The sequence below is a fragment of the Bufo bufo genome, chromosome 2 (assembly GCF_905171765.1).
Source record: "Bufo bufo chromosome 2, aBufBuf1.1, whole genome shotgun sequence".
In the NCBI taxonomy this organism is placed as follows: Eukaryota; Metazoa; Chordata; class Amphibia; order Anura; family Bufonidae; genus Bufo; species Bufo bufo.
The window spans coordinates 197,498,210-197,519,145 of record NC_053390.1 but is presented as its reverse complement, the minus strand read 5'-3'; the positions used below and the strand labels follow the sequence as shown (position 1 = coordinate 197,519,145).

General features: G+C 44.0%; 1 protein-coding gene across 2 annotated transcripts in view; it reads left to right on the top strand.

Annotated features, from left to right (window-relative positions):
• Positions 1-1,130: 1,130 nt before the first annotated feature.
• The window catches only part of SUSD2 (sushi domain containing 2), a 356,375-nt gene continuing 336,569 nt past the window's right edge, over positions 1,131-20,936 (top strand). For both annotated transcript variants that reach the window (XM_040416013.1, XM_040416014.1), the window contains exon 1: positions 1,131-1,490. In XM_040416013.1, the coding sequence (XP_040271947.1) occupies positions 1,424-1,490 (67 nt within the window). In that variant the 5' untranslated portion in view covers positions 1,131-1,423. The remainder of the gene's footprint in view (positions 1,491-20,936) is intronic.

Below are 20,936 nucleotides of genomic sequence, written 5' to 3'. Positions count from 1 at the left end.
ATGTATGAATTAACGAATGAGATATTTAAATTATTTTTTTTTATATATGCACTGATGTCACTTTACCATGCACTTAATGAATCATATTGTAATTTATGAAAATAGTGTGTTAATATGAGATATTTTTACACTTTTTGTATTTTATTTGATTAATTGATGATTGATTGTGTGAACCTGTATAAATATGCGCATTGCACCAGTACACTTGTCACTGCTTGAGAAAGGTCCCAACAAGTGGACCGAAACATTGCGGTCTGGTGAATAAAGCTATCACTTTGATTTTACTTCCTGGATGTGCCGTGGAATTCCTTTGCTTATGTATCTATCTATCTATCTATCTATCTATCTATCTATCTATCTATCTATCTATCTATCTATCAATCCATCCTGTCTATCTAAGGGTACTTTCACACTTGTGGCAGAGTTTTGATGGATCCGGCAGGCAGTTCCGGCGACAGAACGGCCTGCCGGATCCATCAAAACGTATGCCAACTGATGGCATTTGTAAGACTGAACAGTATCCGGATCCGTCTTACAAATGCATTTAAATGCCGGATCCGTCTTTCCGGTGTCATCTGGAAAAACGGATCCGGCATTAATTTTTTTCGGTCTGCGCAGAAGGACGGATCCGGCATTCCGGTACTTTTAATGCCGGATCCGGCACTAATACATTCCGATGTAAAAAAAGGCATTCCGGCAAGTGTTCCGGATTTTTGGCCAGAGATAAAACCGCAGCATGCTGCAGTATTATCTCCGTCCTGAACAGTCAAAATGACTGAGCTGAAGACATCCTGATGCATCCTGAACGGATTACTCTCCATTCAGAATGCATTAGGATAAAACTGATCAGTTATTTTCCGGTATAGAGCCCCTAGGACGGAACTCTATGGCGGAAAAGAAAAACACTAGTGTTAAAGTAAACAGTTCACTGTTTTTTCCCCTGCATCAATGAGCAGTGAAATTAGTCTTCCGTGAGGTCCATCACTAAAATGACTGTATCCACTGAGGTTTAGCAGGCTCTGCTTTGTGTGCTGGAGTCCAAGTGAATGGTCTTTGTACCATGGAATTGCTTCCTGTCAGCACAGTATAAAATCTGGAACTTCTCTCACACTGTTAGTTGTTCCCTGGGAGAGCTGCCAGGCTGGCTGTGTAAAGTTTGCCTTCTCCTACTTCAGTGCCTCTGGCCATAGTACTTAGGCAGGGCTTCACTGCCACATAGTGCAGACACAACCTTCTCTGTTTAAAGGAGTCTTCCTGCACCTCCTCCCAATTCTGTGTTCTAGAGCTGGCACAATGTGTGAGGCAGCAGCAGCTGTTTGATACTCAGTGTCCTTTACCCCAGTGCCAGGCTGGCACCATAGCCATCAGCTACTTTACCTTGTCCTAAACTGATCTCTCATGTGACAGAAATCTGAAGCTCAATATGCCGTCACTACTGCACTTTACTGTGTGCTTCTTGACTGTTTTCTACTATACTTACCAAGTCTCAGGTAGGTCTTCTTAGTGTTTTTATATGTTATGTTACTGATTTATGAGTTATCTAATAAGTGGACACCTGGCATGAGTGACCGGGTAATATATGTGTAAGCTGAGGCCTGATTGGAAGAACTCATCATAACTAGAAACCCTGTTTACTCATTTAATTGATCCTAACCAGCTTCTACATTTGTGGAACAGTTTACTGGCAGGCAGCCTGCATTTCACGTACAGTAGCAGTATTACATTAGGTCAAGTGGGCAATAAATTATTAAATCAGTGCTGCTTTTTTTGTTTACAGAGGACCTGTCACTATAAAATGCAGTGCAATCTGCAGGCAGCAGGTTATAGAGCAGGAAGAGCTGAGCTTGTTGATATATAGCTTTGTTAGAAAATATTCAGCAATACTTGTGATTTAGTCTACTTTCACACTCGCGTTTTGGCTTTCCGTTTGTGAGATTCGTTCAGCGCTCTCACAAGCGGTCCAAAACTGATGCATTCTAATGCATTCTGAATGGAAAAGGATCCGCTCAGTCTGCATCAGTTCAGTCTCCATTCCGCTAATGAATGACCCCTCAAATCTCTGCTCTTTCGGTACTCACTTGACCAAGTGGGTGGTCTATCAGTGATTGATAGCATTCCATGTATACAGGTGCATCTTCTTAATAAATTAGAATATCATCAAAAAGTTAATTGATTTAAGCAATTCAAAAAGTTTAACTCAGATACTGATTTATTACACACAGAGTGATTATTTTTGAGCAATTATTTCTTTTAATGTTAATGATTATGGCTACAGCTTAATGAAAACCCAAAAGTTAGTATCTCAGAAAATAATAATATGGTAAAATAGTTCAATATTGTAGACTCATGGTGTCACACTCTAATCAGCTAATCAATACAAAACACCTGCAAAAGTCTCCTATGCCTTTGAATGGTCCCTCCGTCTGGTACAGTAGGCTACATAATCATGGGGAATACTGCTGATTTGACAGTTGTCCAGAACACAGTCATTGACACCCTTCACAAGGAGGCTAATCCACAAAAGATCATTGCTAAAAAAGCTGGCTGTTCACAGAGCGCTGTATCCAAGCATATTCATGGAAAATTGAGTGGAAGGAAAAAGTGTGATAAAAAAAGTTGCACAAGCAACAGGGATAACAGCAGCCTTTAAAGGATTGTCAAGAAAATGCCATTCAAGAACTTGGGGGAGATTCACAAGGAACGGACTGCAGCTGGAGTCACTGCTTCAAGTGCCACCACACACAGACATATCCAGGACATGGGCTACAACTGTTGCCTTCCTTGTGTCAAGCCATATAACCCAGAGACAACATCAGAAGCGTCTTACCTGGGGTAAGGAGAAAAACGACTAGACTAGCACAGTGGTCGAAAGTCCTGTTTTCAGAGTGGCGAGGCACACAATCCATGTTGCCTGAGTTCCAGTGTGAAGTTTCCACAGTCAGTGATGGTTTGGAGAGCCATGTCATCTGTTGGTATTGGTCCACTGTATTATATCAATTCCAAAGTGAGCGCAGCTATCGACTAGGAAATTTTAGAGCACTTACATAGTAATATAGTTTGAAAGGCTGAAAAAAGACATACAGTATGTCTATCTAGTTCATTCTGTTATGTGGTCCCCGGCCCCCTGCGAGAACATACTGTATTGTGAAAATACTAATAACCGCTTCCATTATGGTCATTAGCATGCGGGAGCCACAGGAAGATGAGAACAGCACTACACTGGCTGTACTCCCCTTCCCTGGTTTTCTACCGGCCCCATGCTATGTCCTGACATAGTGACGGTGGGAAGAAGACCAGGGAGCATAAATGAATCTGCCAAGTGGCAGTGCCATCTGGAGCTGGAGAGGTAAGTTAATTTTTTTATTTAACATAGTAACATAGTTTATAAGGCGAAATAAGACATTTGTCCATCCAGTTCGGCCTGATATCCTACAAGTTGATCCAGAGCAAGGCAAAAAAAAACTCTATGAGGTAGAAGCCAATTTCCCCCACTTAAGAGGAAAAGAATTCCTTCCCGACTCCAATCAGGCAATCAGAATAACTCCCCATCTCTAGTAGCTATAGCCTGTAATATTATTACACTCCAGAAATACATCCAGGCCCCTCTTGAACTCTTTTTGTGAACTCACCATCACCACCTCCTCAGGCAGAGAGTTCCATAGTCTCACTGCTCTTACCGTAAATAATCCTCTTCTATGTTTGTGTACAAACCTTCTTTCCTCCAGACACAGAGAATGTTCCCTTGTCACAGTCATAGTCCTGGAGATAAATAGATGATGGGAGAGATCTCTGTACTGTCCCCTGATATATTTATACATAGTTATTAGATCTCCCCCCAGTCGTCTTTTTTCTAAAGTGAATAGCCCTAATTTTGATCATTTTCAGGGTACTGTAGTCCCCCCATTCCAGTTATTACTTTAGTTGCCCTCCTCTGAACCCTCTCCGGCTCTGCTATGTCTGCCTTGTTCACAGGAGCCCAAAACTGTATGACATTACTTAATTCTTTTAGGATACGGGTGTGTATGCCATCTGGTCCTGGCGATCTGTCTATTAATCTATTTAAGACGCCGCTGTACTTCTTCCTGTGTGAGACAGGACACTTTAATGGGGAATTTACTTTTGCATTCTGCATTTCATCTGACAGTTTATTTTCCTCAGTAAATACAGTGGAGAAAAAAATATTTAATAGCTTTGCTTTCTCCTCATCACTCTCTGCAACTCCCCCCTCATTACTCTGTTGAGGGCCGACACATTCAGATTTATACTTTTTACCATTTATATAATTGAAGAACATTTTAACATAGAAACATAGAATGTGTCGGCAGATAAGAACCATTTTGCCCATCTAGTCTGCCCAATATACTGAATACTATGAATAGCCCTTGGCCCTATCTTATATGAAGGATGGCCTTATGCCTATCCCATGCATGCTTAAACTCCTTCACTGTATTTGCAGCTACCACTTCTGCAGGAAGGCTATTCCATGCATCCACTACTCTCTCAGTAAAGTAATACTTCCTAATATTACTTTTAAACCTTTGCCCCTCTAATTTAAAACTATGTCCTCTTGTAGCAGTTTTTCTTCTTTTAAATATTCTCTCCTCTTTTACCTTGTTGATTCCCTTTATGTATTTAAAAGTTTCTATCATATCCCCTCTGTCTCGTCTTTCTTCCAAGCTATACATGTTAAGGTCTATTAATCTTTCCTGGTAAGTTTTATCCTGCAATCCATGTACTAGTTTAGTAGCTCTTCTCTGAACTCTCTCCAAAGTATCAATATCCTTCTGGAGATATGGTCTCCAGTACTGCGCACAATACTCCAAATGAGGTCTCACTAGTGCTCTGTAGAGAGGCATGAGCACCTCCCTCTTTCTACTGGCAATGCCTCTCCCTATACACCCAAGCATTCTGCTAGCATTTCCTGCTGCTCTATGACATTGTCTGCCTAGCTTTAAGTCTTCTGAAATAATGAACCCTAAATCCCTTTCCTCAGATACTGAGGTTAGGACTGTATCGCTGATTTTATATTCTGCTCTTGGGTTTTTACGCCCCAGGTGCATTATCTTGCACTTATCAACATTTAATTTTAGTTGCCCGATTTTTGACCATTCCTCTAGTTTTCCTAAATCCTTTTCCATTTGGTGTATCCCTCCAGGAACATCAACCCTGTTACAAATCTTTGTGTCATCAGCAAAAAGACACCTTTCCATCGAGGCCTTCTGCAATTTCGCTGATAAAGAAATTAAACAATATGGGTCCCAGAACAGATCCCTGAGGTACCCCACAGGGTTAGTTTTGCTCTGTTTGGAAATTAACCTCTCGGTCTCTAGTTTGGCTGCTTTTATTAGTTTTTTACATATTCTATTTTTTTCCTTACAGTTTTTCCTCGCTACCCTCCTGTTTTAGTGATTTAAATGCTTTCTTTTTTGTCATTTATTGCTTTCTTTACAGTTCTATTTGTCCACATTGTTTTTTTTCTTGTTCCTTAACCTTTTATTCCCATAAGGTATGTACCTCTCACAATTAGATTTTAGGACGCTTTTAAAAATATCCCATTTTGTGGCTGTATTTTTATTTTTGAGGACTTTGTCCCAGTTAGTTAGGCCTATGGCTGTCACGGAAGGTGTACAGCAAACTAGAAGACACAAAAGGAAGATCCGGCTGACTGGATCCAAAACTAAGAAACCAAAGGGATAGCCCTGCAACAGACCTGGCTCTCTCCCTAAACTGCTCAGCCTATGCAAAATTCTCAATGGTAGAAGATCGCATATCCTCGTACCTCGACTGAATAACCCCTGAACACCCTATAATAATGAGGGGACACGACCACCGGCTCCCTACATTTGATACGGAGGGAGTCAGGGTCTCCTGGGATCCAGCAAACAGGAAAATACAAATGAATAAACAAAACTTATCTATAGAAGACTCAGTAATAGCATCCAGCATGCATATACTCCAGGAAGTTGTATAAACCGCAAAGTGATGCAGTATGGGAAGGGATTTAAAGGGATGCAATCAGTGCAAATACATGACAGCTGAGAGAGGCTAACGAGATGAGAAAATGAAAGCAAAACAAAAGGAACCTCAAGGAGGAGGTTCTGAAGGACGTCTGTCAGAGCTTCTCAGATGTCTGGTGGTGACAATGGCCTCTTTTAGTTGGCTAAATTTAGCTGTTTGAAATTTTTGTATTTTTGTTCCTCCCTGAAGAAACACTCTTTTGAATGACAATTGGAAGGTTATCACTTTATGGTCACTATTTCACAGATGTCCCCCAACTTGCACATCAGTTGTTCTGTCAGGTCTATTGGTTAATACTATGTCCAGTATGGCTGTCTCTCTAGTCAGGTCCTGAACCAGTTGGGAAAGGTAATTGTCTTTGGTTATTGCCAAGAACCCGTTTCCTTTATGAGATATACTGGTTTCAGTTTCCCAGTCTATACCTGGGTAGTTGAAGTCCCCCATGATAACGACCTCATTATGATCTGCCGCCTCGTCTATCTCGTTTAGTAGCAGGTTTTCTGTGAACTCTGGTATTGTCACGGCGGGGAGTGGGGGAAACACCCCCTACTGTACAATGTAAAAGGATAAGAGATAGCTGCTATGCCAAGAAGCCAGGAAAAGGGAAGCAGGTCACCTCCTATAGCATCCCTAATCCTCTCATTAACTCCTCGCCTTATGAGCGGACCCCGATGGTGGGACTGCTCATACCCTGGAAACCTGGGACCCTGAGTTGCCCTGATAATCCCTCAGATAGGAGCAGGGAGGAGACATCCTGTTCATCCTAGACACAGAAGAACAAGAGTCTCATTCGACCTAATAGCAGGGAAAAGGAGAGATCATATACAGCAAGAGAATCGTCAGGTAAGAACACAAAACAACACACTTACCTGCCTAGGTCTCCACAACTGGAACCCGTGCATACATAAAGGAGCCCTAACACTAAACAGGACACCGTACCAACAACTCACACAGGTATCCAGTACACCAGACTCCGCCAGGACCCCTATGCCGCAAGGTGCATGGCAGCCCCAGGCAGCGCTGCATACAGGCTAGTGATTCACCCCTCCGGGAAACCAAACCCATTCCGGAGGAAACAACACACAGGGAAAACATCTTACATACATGCAGGGACAAACACCAACAAAAGCCCAGACATGTAACAACAATCAAGACGTACAACACACCCTGAACATAAACCCACACCTAACATACAACAAGTGAGGTAGGGTATAAGGAGCATACAAAAGGAAGACAAGTTATGTCCAACAAGATGGCCCTCAAGGACTGGCCAAGTTCACCCAGGAAAGGAGCAGAGCTCCAACACCAAACAAGGCTGGAGTACAACTGACTCCAGCCAGAAAGCCACAGGTAATATCCACATAGTGGCCACACCCAGGACACACCTAAATCCCAACCAGCTAGATTAACCGCTCGCTCAGCAAACAGCAGGGCGACACACCTTAACTCTTTAAAGACACTGCCTGATTTCACCTTAAGGACCAGGCCATTTTTTGCAAATCTGACCAGTGTCACTTTAAGTGGTGATAACATTAAAACGCTTTGACTTATCCAGGCCATTCTGAAATTGTTTTTTCGTCACATATGGTTCTTCATGACACTGGTAAAATGAAGTAAAAAAAATTAAGTTTTATTTATTAAAAAAAATACCAAATTTACCTAAAATTTGCAAAAAATTGCAAATTTCCAAGTTTTAATTTCTCTACTTCTATAATACATAGTAATACCTCCAAAAATAGTTATTACTTTACATTCCCCATATGTCTACTTCATGTTTGGATCATTTTGGAAATTATATTTTATTTTTTGGGGATGTTACAAGGCTTAGAAGTTTAGAAGCAAATCTTGAAATTTTTCAGAAATTTTCAAAAACCCAATTTTTAGGGACCAGTTCAGGTCTGAAATCACTTTGTGAGGCTTATATAATAGAAACCACCCAAAAATTACCCCATTATAGAAAGTACACCCCTCAAGGTATTCAAAACTGATTTTTACAAACATCATTAACCCTTTAGGTGTTCCACAAGAGTTAATGGCAAATGGAGATAAAATTTCAGAATTTAGATTTTTTTGCAAATTTTCCATTTTAATCCATTTGTATCAGTAACAAAGCAAGAGTTAACAGCCAAACAAAAAATCTATATTTATTGCCCCGATTCTGTAGTTTGCAGAAACACCCCATATGTGGCCGTAAACTACTGTACGGGCACACAGTAGGGCGTAGAGGGAAAGGTGCGCCGTTTAGTTTTTGGAAGGCAGATTTTGCTGGACTGGTTTATTTACACCATGTCCCATTGAAGCCCCCCTGATGCACCCCTAGAGTAGAAACTCCATAAAAGTGACCCCATCTAAGAAACTACACCTCTTATGGTATTCAAAACTGAGTTTACAAACTTTGTTAACCCTTTAGGTGTTGTACAAGAGTTATTGGCAAATGGGGATGAAATTTGAGAATTTTAATTTTTTTGCAAATTTTCCATTTTAATCAATTTTTTCCAGTAACAAAGCAAGGGTTCACAGCCAAACAAAATGCTATATTTATTGCCCCAATTCTGTCGTTTGCAGGAACACCCCATATGTGGCTGTAAACTACTGTACGGGCATACAGTAGGGCGTAGAGGGAAAGAGCAGATTTTGCTGGACTGGTTTATTTACACCATGTCCCATTTGAAGCCCCCCGATGCACCCCTAGAGTGGAAACTCCATAAAAGTGACTCCATTTTGTAAACTACGGGATACGGTGGCAGTTTTGTTGGGACTATTTTTAGGGTACATATGATTTTTGGTTTATCTATATTACATTTTTATGAGGCAAGGTTACCAGAAATAGAAATTCTGAAATTTCATCTCCATTTGCGAATAAGGCTACTTTCACACTTGCGGCAGAGAGATCCGGGAAGCAGTTCCGTCGCCGGAACTGCCTGCCGGATCAGGCAAAATATATGCTAACTGATGGCATTAGTAAGACTGATCAGGATCCTGATCAGTCTTAAAAATGCCTGATCAGTCGAAAAAATGCATTGAAATGCCAGATCCGTCTTTCCGGTGTCATCCGGCAAAAACGGATCCGGCATTTTTTTTTTCACCTTTTTTTCAGTCTGCGCATGCGCAAACCGGAAGGACGGATCCGGCATTCCGGTATTCTGAATGCCGGATCCGGCACTAATACATTCCTATGGGAAAAAATGCCGGATCCGGCATTCAGGCAAGTCTTCAGTTTCTTTAGCCGGAGATAAAACCGTAGCATGCTACGGTTTTCTCTTTTGCCTGATCAGTCAAAACGACTGAACTGAAGACATCCTGATGCAAACTGAACGGATTACTCTCCATTCAGAATGCATGGGGACATACCTGATTAGTTCTTTTCCGGTATAGAGCCCCTGTGACGGAACTCTATGCCGGAAAAGAAAAACGCAAGGGTGAAAGTACCCTAACTCTTGTGGAACACCTAAAGGGTTAACGACATTTGTAAAATCAGTTTTGGATACCTTGAGGGGTGTAGTTTCTTAGATGGGGTCGCTTTTATGGAGTTTTTACTCTAGGGGTGCATTAGGGGGGCTTCAAATGGGACATAGTGCCAAAAAAAAAGGCCATCAAAATCTGCCTTCCAGAAACCATTCGGCGTTACTTTCCTTCTGCGCCCTGCCCTTTGGTCATACAGCAGTTTACGACCACATATGGGGTATTTATGTAAACTGCAGTATGAGGGTAATAAATATTAAGTTTTGTTTGGCTGTTAACCCTTACTTTGTTGGAAAAAAACGGATTAAAATGGAAAATTTGCCCAAAAATTGCTTTTTGGCACAATTTTTATTTTTTATTTTTTACGGTGTTCATCTGAGGAGTTAGGGGGAGGGGTATTTTTATAGAGCAGATTCTTACGGATGCGGCGATACTTAATATGTCTACATTTTTTAAAAAAAATTATGTTTTACACTATATTATCTTTTTATAAACAAAAAAAAACATTTTAGTATCTCCATAGTCTAAGAGTCATAATCTTTTTAGTTTTTAGCCGATTATCTTAGGTAGGGGCCCATTTTTTGTGGAATGAGAGGACGGTTTTATTGGCACTATTTTGGTAGGCATATGAGTTTTTGATCGCTTGCTATTACAATTTTTGTGATGTAAGGTGACAAAAAAAAAACTTTTAATTAAATTTTTTTGACCGTGTTCATCTGAGGGGTTGGGGGGGTATTTTTATAGAGCAGATTATTACGGATGCGGCAATATCTAATATGTCTACTTTTTTAATTTATTTTAGTTTTACTAAATAATATTTTTTTTTAATTTTTTTTTGTTTTAGTGTCTCAAATCTGAGAACCAGTTTTTTTATCCGATTGTCAGTGGCTAAATTGGGATATAAATTTACTACTCCATGGAAGTTTGGTACTCCCTGAAGCAACCAATAATGCAGAGGCCCGGATGATCGGGGCACGTGTCACATTGAGTAGTGGTGTCCTTCCGTATCCCCCTCCTGTGACACACTCTGCACTTTTTTGGGGTCTGTCCCTTCTTTCCAGTATAGGGGACCACACCTGGAAAGTGTTGGCCAGGGATGATCCGGGTGCCTACAGTTCCCGAGGTACTCCGGCCTGCTCTTTCCCGGTCAGAAAAGATCAGGGCTTTGAGGACTGCCTCATAAAACTGAAGGAATGTCCCTGTGTTGCCAGCGCTCCGGGACAGCACAAAAGAGTTGTACAAGGCAACCTGTACCAAGTAGACTGCAACTTTTTTGTACAATGCCCGGGTTTGGCGCATGGCGTTATATGGCTTGAGGACTTGATCAGAGAGATCAACTCCTCCCATATACCGATTGTAGTCGACGATACAATCGGGCTTGAGGAACGTTGCCGCGGTAGCTCGCACAGGGACAGGGGTGATGCCGTTACCATGAATTGTGGACAGCATAAGGACATCCCTCTTGTCCTTATATCTGACCAGCAACAGTTTTACAGTGGTAAGGGCACGGGTCTCACCCCTGGGGATAGGTACCTGGAGGGGGTAGGTAGGGAGGCTGCGTTGATTTTTCCGCACGGTCCAACAAGCGGACGTCGATCTGGCGGCGAGGGACTGGAACAAGGGGATACTAGTATAAAAGTTATCCACGTACAGGTGGTAACCCTTATCTAGCAGTGGGTGTATAAGGTCCCACACAAGTTTCCTGCTTACACCCAGAGTGGGGAGACATTCTGGGGGTTGAATACGGGAATCTCGCCCCTTGTACACACGAAACTTGTAAGTGTACCCTGAGGTACTCTCACAAAGTTTGTACAGCTTCACATCATACCTCGCCCGCTTAGAGGGAACATACTGGCGGTAAAGGAGTCTCCCCTTGAATGCAATGAGAGACTCATCAACCGCGACCTCCCTTCCAGGTACATAGGCCTGTACAAATTTGACCCCAAAGTGATCGATGACCGGCCTGATTTTGTACAGGTGGTCATAGGCAGGATCACCTTGGGGGGGACATGCTGCATTATCTGAATAATGCAGGCATTTCCGGATGGCCTCAAACCGGGAGCGTGTCATGGCCGTACTGTAAAGTGGGGCCTGGTAGAGGACGTCCCCACTCCAGTAATGCCTGACACTAGGTTTCTTAAATAGGCCCATATGCAGCACGAGGCCCCAAAATGTCCTCATCTCGGCTGCACTGACCAGTGTCCAGCCACCGGGCCTAGCCAAAAATGAGCCCGGATGTTGAGCAACAAACTGTTGGGCGTACAGGTTTGTTTGCTCCACCATTAGATTTACAAAGTGGTCACTGAAAAAAAAGACTAAAAAAGTCATATTCAGTGAAGCCCACTGTGGAAATCTGGATTCCTGGTTGGCCTTCAAAATCAGGAATCACGGGCTCATAACGCTCTGGGGTACACCAGACAAGTTCACCGGCAGGGGGCTCTGGTGGATTTAACTGGTGGGCCAGAAAACTAGTACGAGCCCCAGAGCTGCTCGTACTAGGGTGGTCCACAGGCTACCTAGCATGGCGGTTCCCTTGCTCTGCCTGGTGGCGTCTCCGCAGCCTTGGGGGCTCATCATCATTGCTAGATGATGAGGAGGACGCGGATGACAACAGGAAAGTGGGGTCATCCTCGTCCTCACTGGGACTCTCGGACTCGGAGGCAAGCTGGGCGTATGCCTCCTCGGCCGAGAACATCCGGTGGACCATGGGGGAGTGTGTGTCTGCGTGTGTGTGTGCGTGTAAATCTTTATTTGGTGTGCGTGTGTGTGGGGGCACGGGTGTTTGCAAACTCACCCTAAACCTAACAGATAAAAAAAAAAGACTAACTAAAAAAAGGGGGTAAAAATGTGAAAAAATATTAAAAAAAATCTAAATTGCTGATCAACCGTCCGAAGTTGATCAGCGGTGGGGTGTGCGATGCGCTAACAGTGGCCCGACGCTAAGAGTGCCGGCCACAGTCAGTGTACGCACACAAAAAAAAACTGCCTGCACCCCAAAAAAGTTGTGGGGGGGGGGGCAGGGGGGCAAGCTGCAGCACCCCTGGGGGGTCTAGGGTCACACAGCTGTGCTGTGGACCCCAGACACCCAATTTAGGGTGATGCAACCAAAACAGTTGTTTTTTTTCTTCAACTAACTTTCCCTAAATATCCCTGCCTAATCTAACTTGTCCCTAGCCTTTCCCTAAATACCTGGGGGTGCTGGACCCCCCCCTTGCATTTAGTAGGCATCGGGTTGAGCAGGCACCAGGTTCGGAAATACATAGGACGTACCGGTACACCCTGTGTCCTTAACGATCGGGAAATCAGGGCGTACCGGTACGCCCTATGTCCGGAACAGGTTAAAGGGGAAATGCACATGCAAACTGACAACAACACATTGCCACCGGCAACCAGTCTGCACGGCAACCGTGTCGCGGTCAAACAACAATATGACTGTGACAGGTATATTAGGTGGTTTATAATAAACTCCTATTACTATTTTATTATTGTTTTTGCCTCCATGTATTTCTACCCACAGTGACGCCACATGTTCATGTCCATCACTTATATCTTCTCAGACTGTGGGATTTAGACAGGACTTTACATAAATGCAGACCCCTCCCCCTCTCCGTTTATCCTTTCTAAACAGACTGTAACCCTGTACATTAACTGCCCAGTCATAGCTATCATCCAGCCATGTCTCAGTTATTCACACTATGTCATAGTTCTCCTCACAAATCACTAATTCCAGTTCGCCAGTTTTATTAGTCAGGCATCTGGCATTAGTATACTGTGACACAGTGAGGGGTTGTGTCTGGCAAGGCAGGTATTTTCCTCCCAGCATGTGCAGCTGGGCTGGTTTCCAGCCAGGTGAGGTCAAATACCGGACCAGAGTTTTAAGTGCCGGCCCGGGTTTTGGAAGCGCCTGTCTGTCCTTAAATAGGCAGCTGGGCTCAGCAGAGATGTCTCTGTTTTGGGGGATCTGAAGCTTTATGCCGTGCTGGAGGGCTGAGAGCTGCATGCTGGTAAAACAGGCCCCCTAAAGCCTGCTGTGGACTACTGGAGGCAGAACTGTCAGCAAGGTGACTTGTGTTATATGAACTTTCCATTGTGTGCGAATTAACACCAAGACTGCAAAGTTACGTGCTGTTTTGTGCAATTGCCTCAAGTGTGAATAAACACTGACGTTTTTACTTAAGAACTTGTATTTTGCCTCTGTTCACGCAGAGGAGGGAGTTCACCGAATCCGGCATAATGCCAGGAATGCCTGATTCCCATGACTACAGTGGGATCTAGTTGCTTTCTCGTGTAAATGGCGGCTTTCAGACAGGCATGAAGTCCCTCATGCAGGACATTTTGTCCGGCCATAGACAGGTATTATGCTGGAATGCGGCTGGATCACATTGTAGTCAAAGGGGTTTCGGTGGTTCCTGGCATTATCCATCTATGCCAGATACGGTGAACTCCAGCAGGCTGTTCCTCTGCCGGTACAGCCTGCCAAATTCCAAAACGCTGATGTGAATGAAGGGTTACGCCCCAATCATATAACCGTGGTGTCACCGTTAGGGTTGAGCGAACCTGAACTGTAAAAGTTCGGGTTCAGGTTCGGTGTTCGGCAATTTCTTGGCGCTTTTTGAAAGGCAGAGCGGCCAATCAACAAGCGTTTAGCTGCCTGCCATTAGAAGCCATCACAGCCATGCCTACTAATGCCATTGCAGTGATTGGCCAGTGCAGCATGTGACCCAGCCTCTATATAAGCTGGAGTCATGTAGCGCTGCATGTCGCTCTGCTGTGCTTAGTAAAGGGATAGGATGCTTCCGCTGTGAGGGAGAGAATAGGACAGAATCTTTAATCAGAACTCCAATTGAACTCAGCAATCTACATAGATTTTGTTGTGTGGGTGCAGGGCACAATCTTTTTACCCTGCCCTGAGCCCAGTGACAGAGAAAAATAACTTGTATCCGCCTGTTAGTTAGGTGGGCGGCGGCCATTTTATGCAAGCTCAGTGCACCAGCACTGCATATGTGCTTTTGTGACATTCAAATCCAAGCTTGAAATACTGCAATAATAATCAGTTTTTTTTTTAAAAACACCCTTTTTTGGCAATATCCTACATCTGGTGCCTTTGCAGCATTAGTCAGTGTGCAATTTAAGCTAGAAATACAGCTATAATTTTCTGGGTTTTAAAAACACCCTTTTTGGGCAAAATATACAATTTTACAGCCCTTGCTGCATCTGCACGTGTGAAATTCAAGCCTTATATACTACTGTCATATTCTGTTAGTAAAAAAAACACCCTTTTTGGGCAAAATACTTAATATTGCAGCCTTTGCTGCATCTGTTATTGTTAGAAGCAAGCTTGAAATACTTCAATAATTTTCTGGTTTTGAAAAAACACCAATTTTTGGAAATAACCTTTATCTTGGGCTTCTGCAGCATTAGTCAGTGTGCAATTTAAGGTAGAAATACAGCTATAATTTTCTGGGTTATTAAAAACACCCTTTTTGGGCAAAATATGCAATTTTACAGCCCTTGCTGCATCTGCACGTCTGAAATTCAAGCGTTATATACTGCTGTCATATTCTGTTAGTGAAAAAACACACTTTTTGGGCAAAATACTTAATATTGCAGCCTTTACTGTATCTGTTATTGTTAAAATCAAGCTTGAAATACTTCAATATTTTTCTGGCTTTGAAAAAACACCCATTTTTGGCAATGCCCTCTATCTGGGACCTCTGCCGCATTAGTCACTGTGCATTTTAAGCTATAAATAATCTGGTTTTAAAAAAACACCCTTTTTTGGCAATATCCTACATCTGGTGCCTTTGCAGCATTAGTCAGTGTGCAATTTAAGCTAGAAATACAGCTATACTTTTCTGGGTTTTAAAAAACACCCTTTTTGGGCAAAATATACAATTTTACACCCCTTGCTGCATCTGCACGTGTGAAATTCAAGCGTTATATACTGCTGTCATATTCTGTTAGTAAAAAAAAACACCCTTTTTGGGCTGATTAATATTGCAGTCTTTGCTGCATCTTTTATTGTTAAAAACAAGCTTTAAATACTTCAATTATTTTCTGGCTTTGAAAAAACACCCATTTGTGGAAATAACGCTTATCTTGGGCCTCTGCAGCATTAGTCAATATGCAATTTAAGCTAGAAATACAGCTATAATTTTCTGGGTTTTAAAAAAAAAAACTTTTTGGGCAAAATATACAATTTTACAGCCCTTGCTGCATCTGCACGTGTGAAATTCAAGCGTTATATACTGCTGTCATATTCTGTTAGTAAAAAAACACCCTTTTTGGGCAAAATACTTAATATTGCAGCCTTTGCTGCATATGTCATTGTGAGATACACCCTTTAGATACTGTTGTTCTATTCTGTTATTAGAAAAACACCCATTTTGGGCAAAAATCTTAAATTGCTGCCTAGTCTGCATCTGTACGTGTGAGATACACCATTTAGATACTGTCGTTCTATTCTGCTATTAAAAAAACACCCATTTAGGGCAAGATTCTAAATTTGAGAAATATGAGGAGAGCGTCAAATAAGGGACGTGGCCCTGGTCGTGGTGCTGCTGGTGGAGCTCCTGTTGCAGGGAGAGGAACGTGGTCGATCTGTGCCAGCTACACGCACAAGTGAAACACCTTCTTCAGGTGCGAGTAGGCAACAGAACCTGCAGTGGTATTTGGTCGGGCCTAATGTGGCTCTACGAATGGTGAGCCCAGAACAAGTACAGGCGATAGTAGATTGGGTTGCTGACAGTGCCTCCAGTTCCTTCACATTGTCTCCCACCCAGTTTCCTGCTGAAAGATCAGAGTTGGCACCTGCAGCCGATGTCCATCAGTCTTTAACCTCACCCCTTTGCAAATCAGCCAAGCAGTCTGAGCCCCAAGTCATGCAGCAGTCTCTTATGCTTTTTGATGACTCTGTTAGCATGGTTTCCCCATGGCCATCCACCTAGCCCTTCCCCAGAAGTGGAAGAGATTGAGTGCACCGATGCCTAATCTTGTTTCAAGATGAGTACATGGGAGGACCATTGCAGCACGTCTCGGATGATGACGAAACACAGGTGCCAACTGCTGGGGCTTTCGAAAGTGTGCAGACTGACAAGGAGGACAGGGGTGAAGACTGGGTGGAAGATGATGTGGAGGATGATGAGGTCCTCGACCCCACATGGAATCAAGGTCATGCGAGTGACCTGTGTAGTTCAGAGGAAGAGGCGGTGGTCGCACAGAGCCACCAGCACAGCAGAAGAGGGAGCAGGGTGCAAAAGCAGAGCTGCCGTCCCCTAGACAGTACGCCTGCTACTGCCCACCGCAGCAAGGGACCTAGCACACCAAAGCCAGCTCCAAGGAGTTCCCTGGCATGGCAGTTCTTCAGACAATGTGCTGATGACAAGACACGAGTGGTTTGCACGCTGTGCAATCAGAGCCTGAAGCGAAGCATAAACGTTCTCAACCTGAGCACAACCTGCATGACCAGGCATCTAAGTGCAAAGCTCGAGCTGCAGTGGGGTAGACACCTCAAAAACCAAGAAAGGTCTCTGGCTCCTCCTGCTTCCTCCTCTGCTGCAGTCTTGGCCTCTTCATCCACCTCTGGAGTGACAGTGGCACCTGCCACCCCGCAAACAGAGGATCTGCCAGCAACACCACCACAGTCAGGGACGTTATATTTCCCTAACAGCACACTAGGTAAATGCAGTGGCGGCTGGGCCTGAGGCGGATAGCAGTTTGGCGCATGTCTTTCCACTACCGAGGATTGCAGGGCGCTTCAGTTTGCCTCCTGTTGCTTCCTCCTCCTACTCCGCTTCCTCATCCTCTACCGCCTCCTCATCCGGTCAGCGTAACACCTTCACCACCAACTTCAGCACAGCCAGGGATAAACGACAGCAGGCAGTTTTAAAACTTATTTGTTTGGGGGACAAACCCCACACCGCGCAGGAGCTGTGGACGGGACTTGAACAACAGACCGATGAGTGGTTGGTGCCAGTAAGCCTCAAGCCCGGCCTGGTGGTGTGCGATAATGGGCGAAATCTCGTAGCAACTCTCGGACTAGACGGTTTGACGCACATCACTTGCCTGGTGCATGTGCTGAATTTGGTGGTGCAGAGATTCCTTAATAATTACCCCAATATGTCAGAGCTGCTGCATAAAGTGCGGGCCGTCTGTGCGCGCTTTCGGCGTTCTCACTCTGCTGCTGCTCGCCTGTCAGCACTGCAGCGTTACTTCGGCCTTCCCGTTCACCGCCTCATATGCGACGTGCCCACAAGGTGGAACTCCACATGCTGGCCAGACTGTGCAAGCAGCAGCAGGCGATAGTGGAGTTTCAGCTGCATCACACACGTGTGATTCGCTCTGCGGAACAGCACCACTTCACCACCAATGACTGGGCCTCCATGCGAGACCTGTGCTCCTTGTTGCGCTGTTTCGAGTACGCCACCAACATGGCCAGTGCCAATAACGCTGTTCTCAGCATAACTATCCCACTTCTATGCCTCCTTGAAAAAATGCTGCTGGCGATTATGGAAGAAGATGTGGCACAGGAGGAGGCGGAGGAAGAGGGATCATTTCATAGGGTTTCTGGCCAGTCATTAACAAGTGGCTCTGAGGGTGGGTTCCTGCACCCACAAACGACAGGTACACAATTGTCCAGCCAGGGCACAGTTCTGGAGGATGACGAGGTGGAGGATGAGGAGGAGGAACCATGTTCACAGCAGGGTGGCACCCAGACCAGCTCATGGCCATCACTGGTGCGTGGCTGGGGGGATGCAGAGGACACAGACGATACACCTCCCACAGAGGACAGCTTTTCGTTGCCTCTGGGCAGCCTGGCACACATGAGCGATTACATGCTGCAGCGTCTCCGTAACGACCGCCGAGTTGCCAACATTCTAACTTGTGCTGATTGCTGGATGGCCACGCCGCTGGATCCCCGTAACAAGGACAATGTACCGTCCTTAATTCCCTCACTGGAGCGTAATCGTAAGATGCGCGAGTACAAGCGCACGCTGGTAGAGGCGCTGCTGGTGGCATTCGTATCTGACAGCGGGGGCACAGTGGAAGCATAAGGCAAAGGCAGAGGACTCGGAAGAGGTCTCCAACGCAGCTGGGGCACCGCCAGCACCTCAGAAGGCAGGGTTAGCATGGCCGAAATGTGGAAAGCTTTGTCAGCACGCCACTACAACCAGCACCACCAGCTGATATGGAACGTCTAAGCAGGAGGCAGCATTTTACCAACATGGTGGAGCAGTATGTGTGCACACGCCTACATGTACTGAATGACGGGTCTGCCCCCTTCAACTTCTGGGTCTCCAAATTGGGCACATGACCTGAGCTTGCCCTTTACGCCTTGGATGTGCTGGCCTGCCTTCCAGCCAGTGTATTGTCTGAACGTGTGTTTAGCACGGCAGGAGGCAGTATCACAGACAAGCACAGCCGCCTGTCCGCAGCCAATGTGGACAAGCTCACGTTCATTAAAATGAACCAGGCATGGATCCCACAGGACTTGTCCGTACCTTGTGCAGAATAGACATGTATACCGGCCTTAACCAGCCAATGTTATACTACAGCGCAATTGCCCATTCTTGTATTTTGGATATTTCACACTCTTTTGGAGTGTACCCTAATTAAAAAAAAAGTAAAACCAAAAACCAGTGTTGGCTACCTAGTCCTCCTCCACCGCCGCTTCCACCTACACCTCAAACTCCTACTCCATATGGACCTCCACCTCATAAATCAAGTTTTATTTTTTTTATTTGTATGTATTTTATTTTATGTAATTTTACTAATTTGTCTGTTACATTTTCCGGTGAAATTCACCAATTTATGGGTGTGATATACCCCTGCTCTACCTAGTAGACAGGTAACATTTAACTAATTTGTCTGTTACATATTTGGGTGAAATTCACCAATTTTTGGGTGTGATATACCACTGCTATACCTAGTAGACAGGTAAAAAAAATTCACTAATTTGTCTGTTAAATATTAGGGTGAAATTCATCAATTTGTGGGTGTGATATACCACTGTTATACCTAGTAGACAGGTAAAAAAAATTCACTAATTTGTCTGTTACATTTTCGGGTGAAATGCACCAATTTTTGGGTGTGATATACCACTGCTATACCTAGTAGAGAGGTAAAAAAAAATCATTAATTTGTCTGTTAAATATTCAGTTGAAATTCACCAATTTTTGGGTGTGATATACCCTTGCTCTACCTAGTAGGCAGGTAACATTTCACTAATTTGTCTGTTACATATTCCGGTAAAATTCACCAATTATTGGGTGTGATATACCCCGGCTTTACCTAGTACACAGGTAAAAACATTTCACTAATTTGTCTGTTACATTTTCGGGTGAAATTCTCAAATTTTTGGGTATGATATACCACTGCTATACCTAGTAGACAGGTAAAAAAAATTCACTAATTGTTGTGATTAAACCCCTTCTCTGCATAGGTGATAGGGACCTAAATTTAAAAAAATCATCTTTAATTGATGTGAGCGCCCTCCTTTCATTCAATGCTTAAACTTTAATAACTTGTCCCACATTTGCGCTTCAATAATTTGTCCCACTTTTCCGCTCGATCATATTTAATTTAAAAAAATTAACCTCCCTTGGATGAGGTCTTTCTTTCTCACGCTCCCTCTCCGGCGTGGAACCCTGATTCGCCAATAACCTTGATCAACATGGTAGGCTTAGAAAAGAACATCGAAAGTTGATAGAAAAGATATCCAAATGGATCGTGGACTTCACAGTGACGTGCGATCAGGCAGAAGTTATCTTGAGTCAACCAAGCGGCAGCAGGGCCTTTTCCTGTCTAACGTTTCCAAATCTTAAGTACCCCAATGACATTCCCTATAATTTTTTATTATTCATTCCAATAACAGGGCATCTTAAGAGTCCTGTATTGTTATTTATCGTCACTACCTCCCCAAGTCGGGAGTGGGTAATTGCTGTGCGCCCCCTCCTTTCCCTCAATTCTTCTGCTTTAATAACTTTTCCCATATTTCCGCTCGATCACAATTAAATTTCATCCATTGATCTCCCTTGGATGTGGTCTCTCTTTCTCACGCTCCCTCTCCGAAGTGGAACCCTGATTCGCCGAAAACCATGATCAACATGGTAGGCTCAGAAAAGAACATCGAAAGTTGATAGAAAAGATATCCAAATGGATCGTGGACGTCATTGTGACGTGCGACATGGTGGGGCAGTATGTGTACACACGCCTACACTAACTGACTGGTGGGTCTCTAAATTGGGCACATGGCCTGATCTTGCCCTTTACGTCTTGGAGGTGCTGGCCTGCCCTGCAGCTAGTGTATTGTCTGAACGTGTGTTTAGCACGACTGGAGGGGGTTATCACAGGTTATACTTCCCAATGTTTTGGGGTGTACCCTAATTTAAAAAAATAAAAATAAATTTAAAAAGCAGTGTAGGCTACCTCCTCCTCCTCCTCCACCGCCGCTTCCA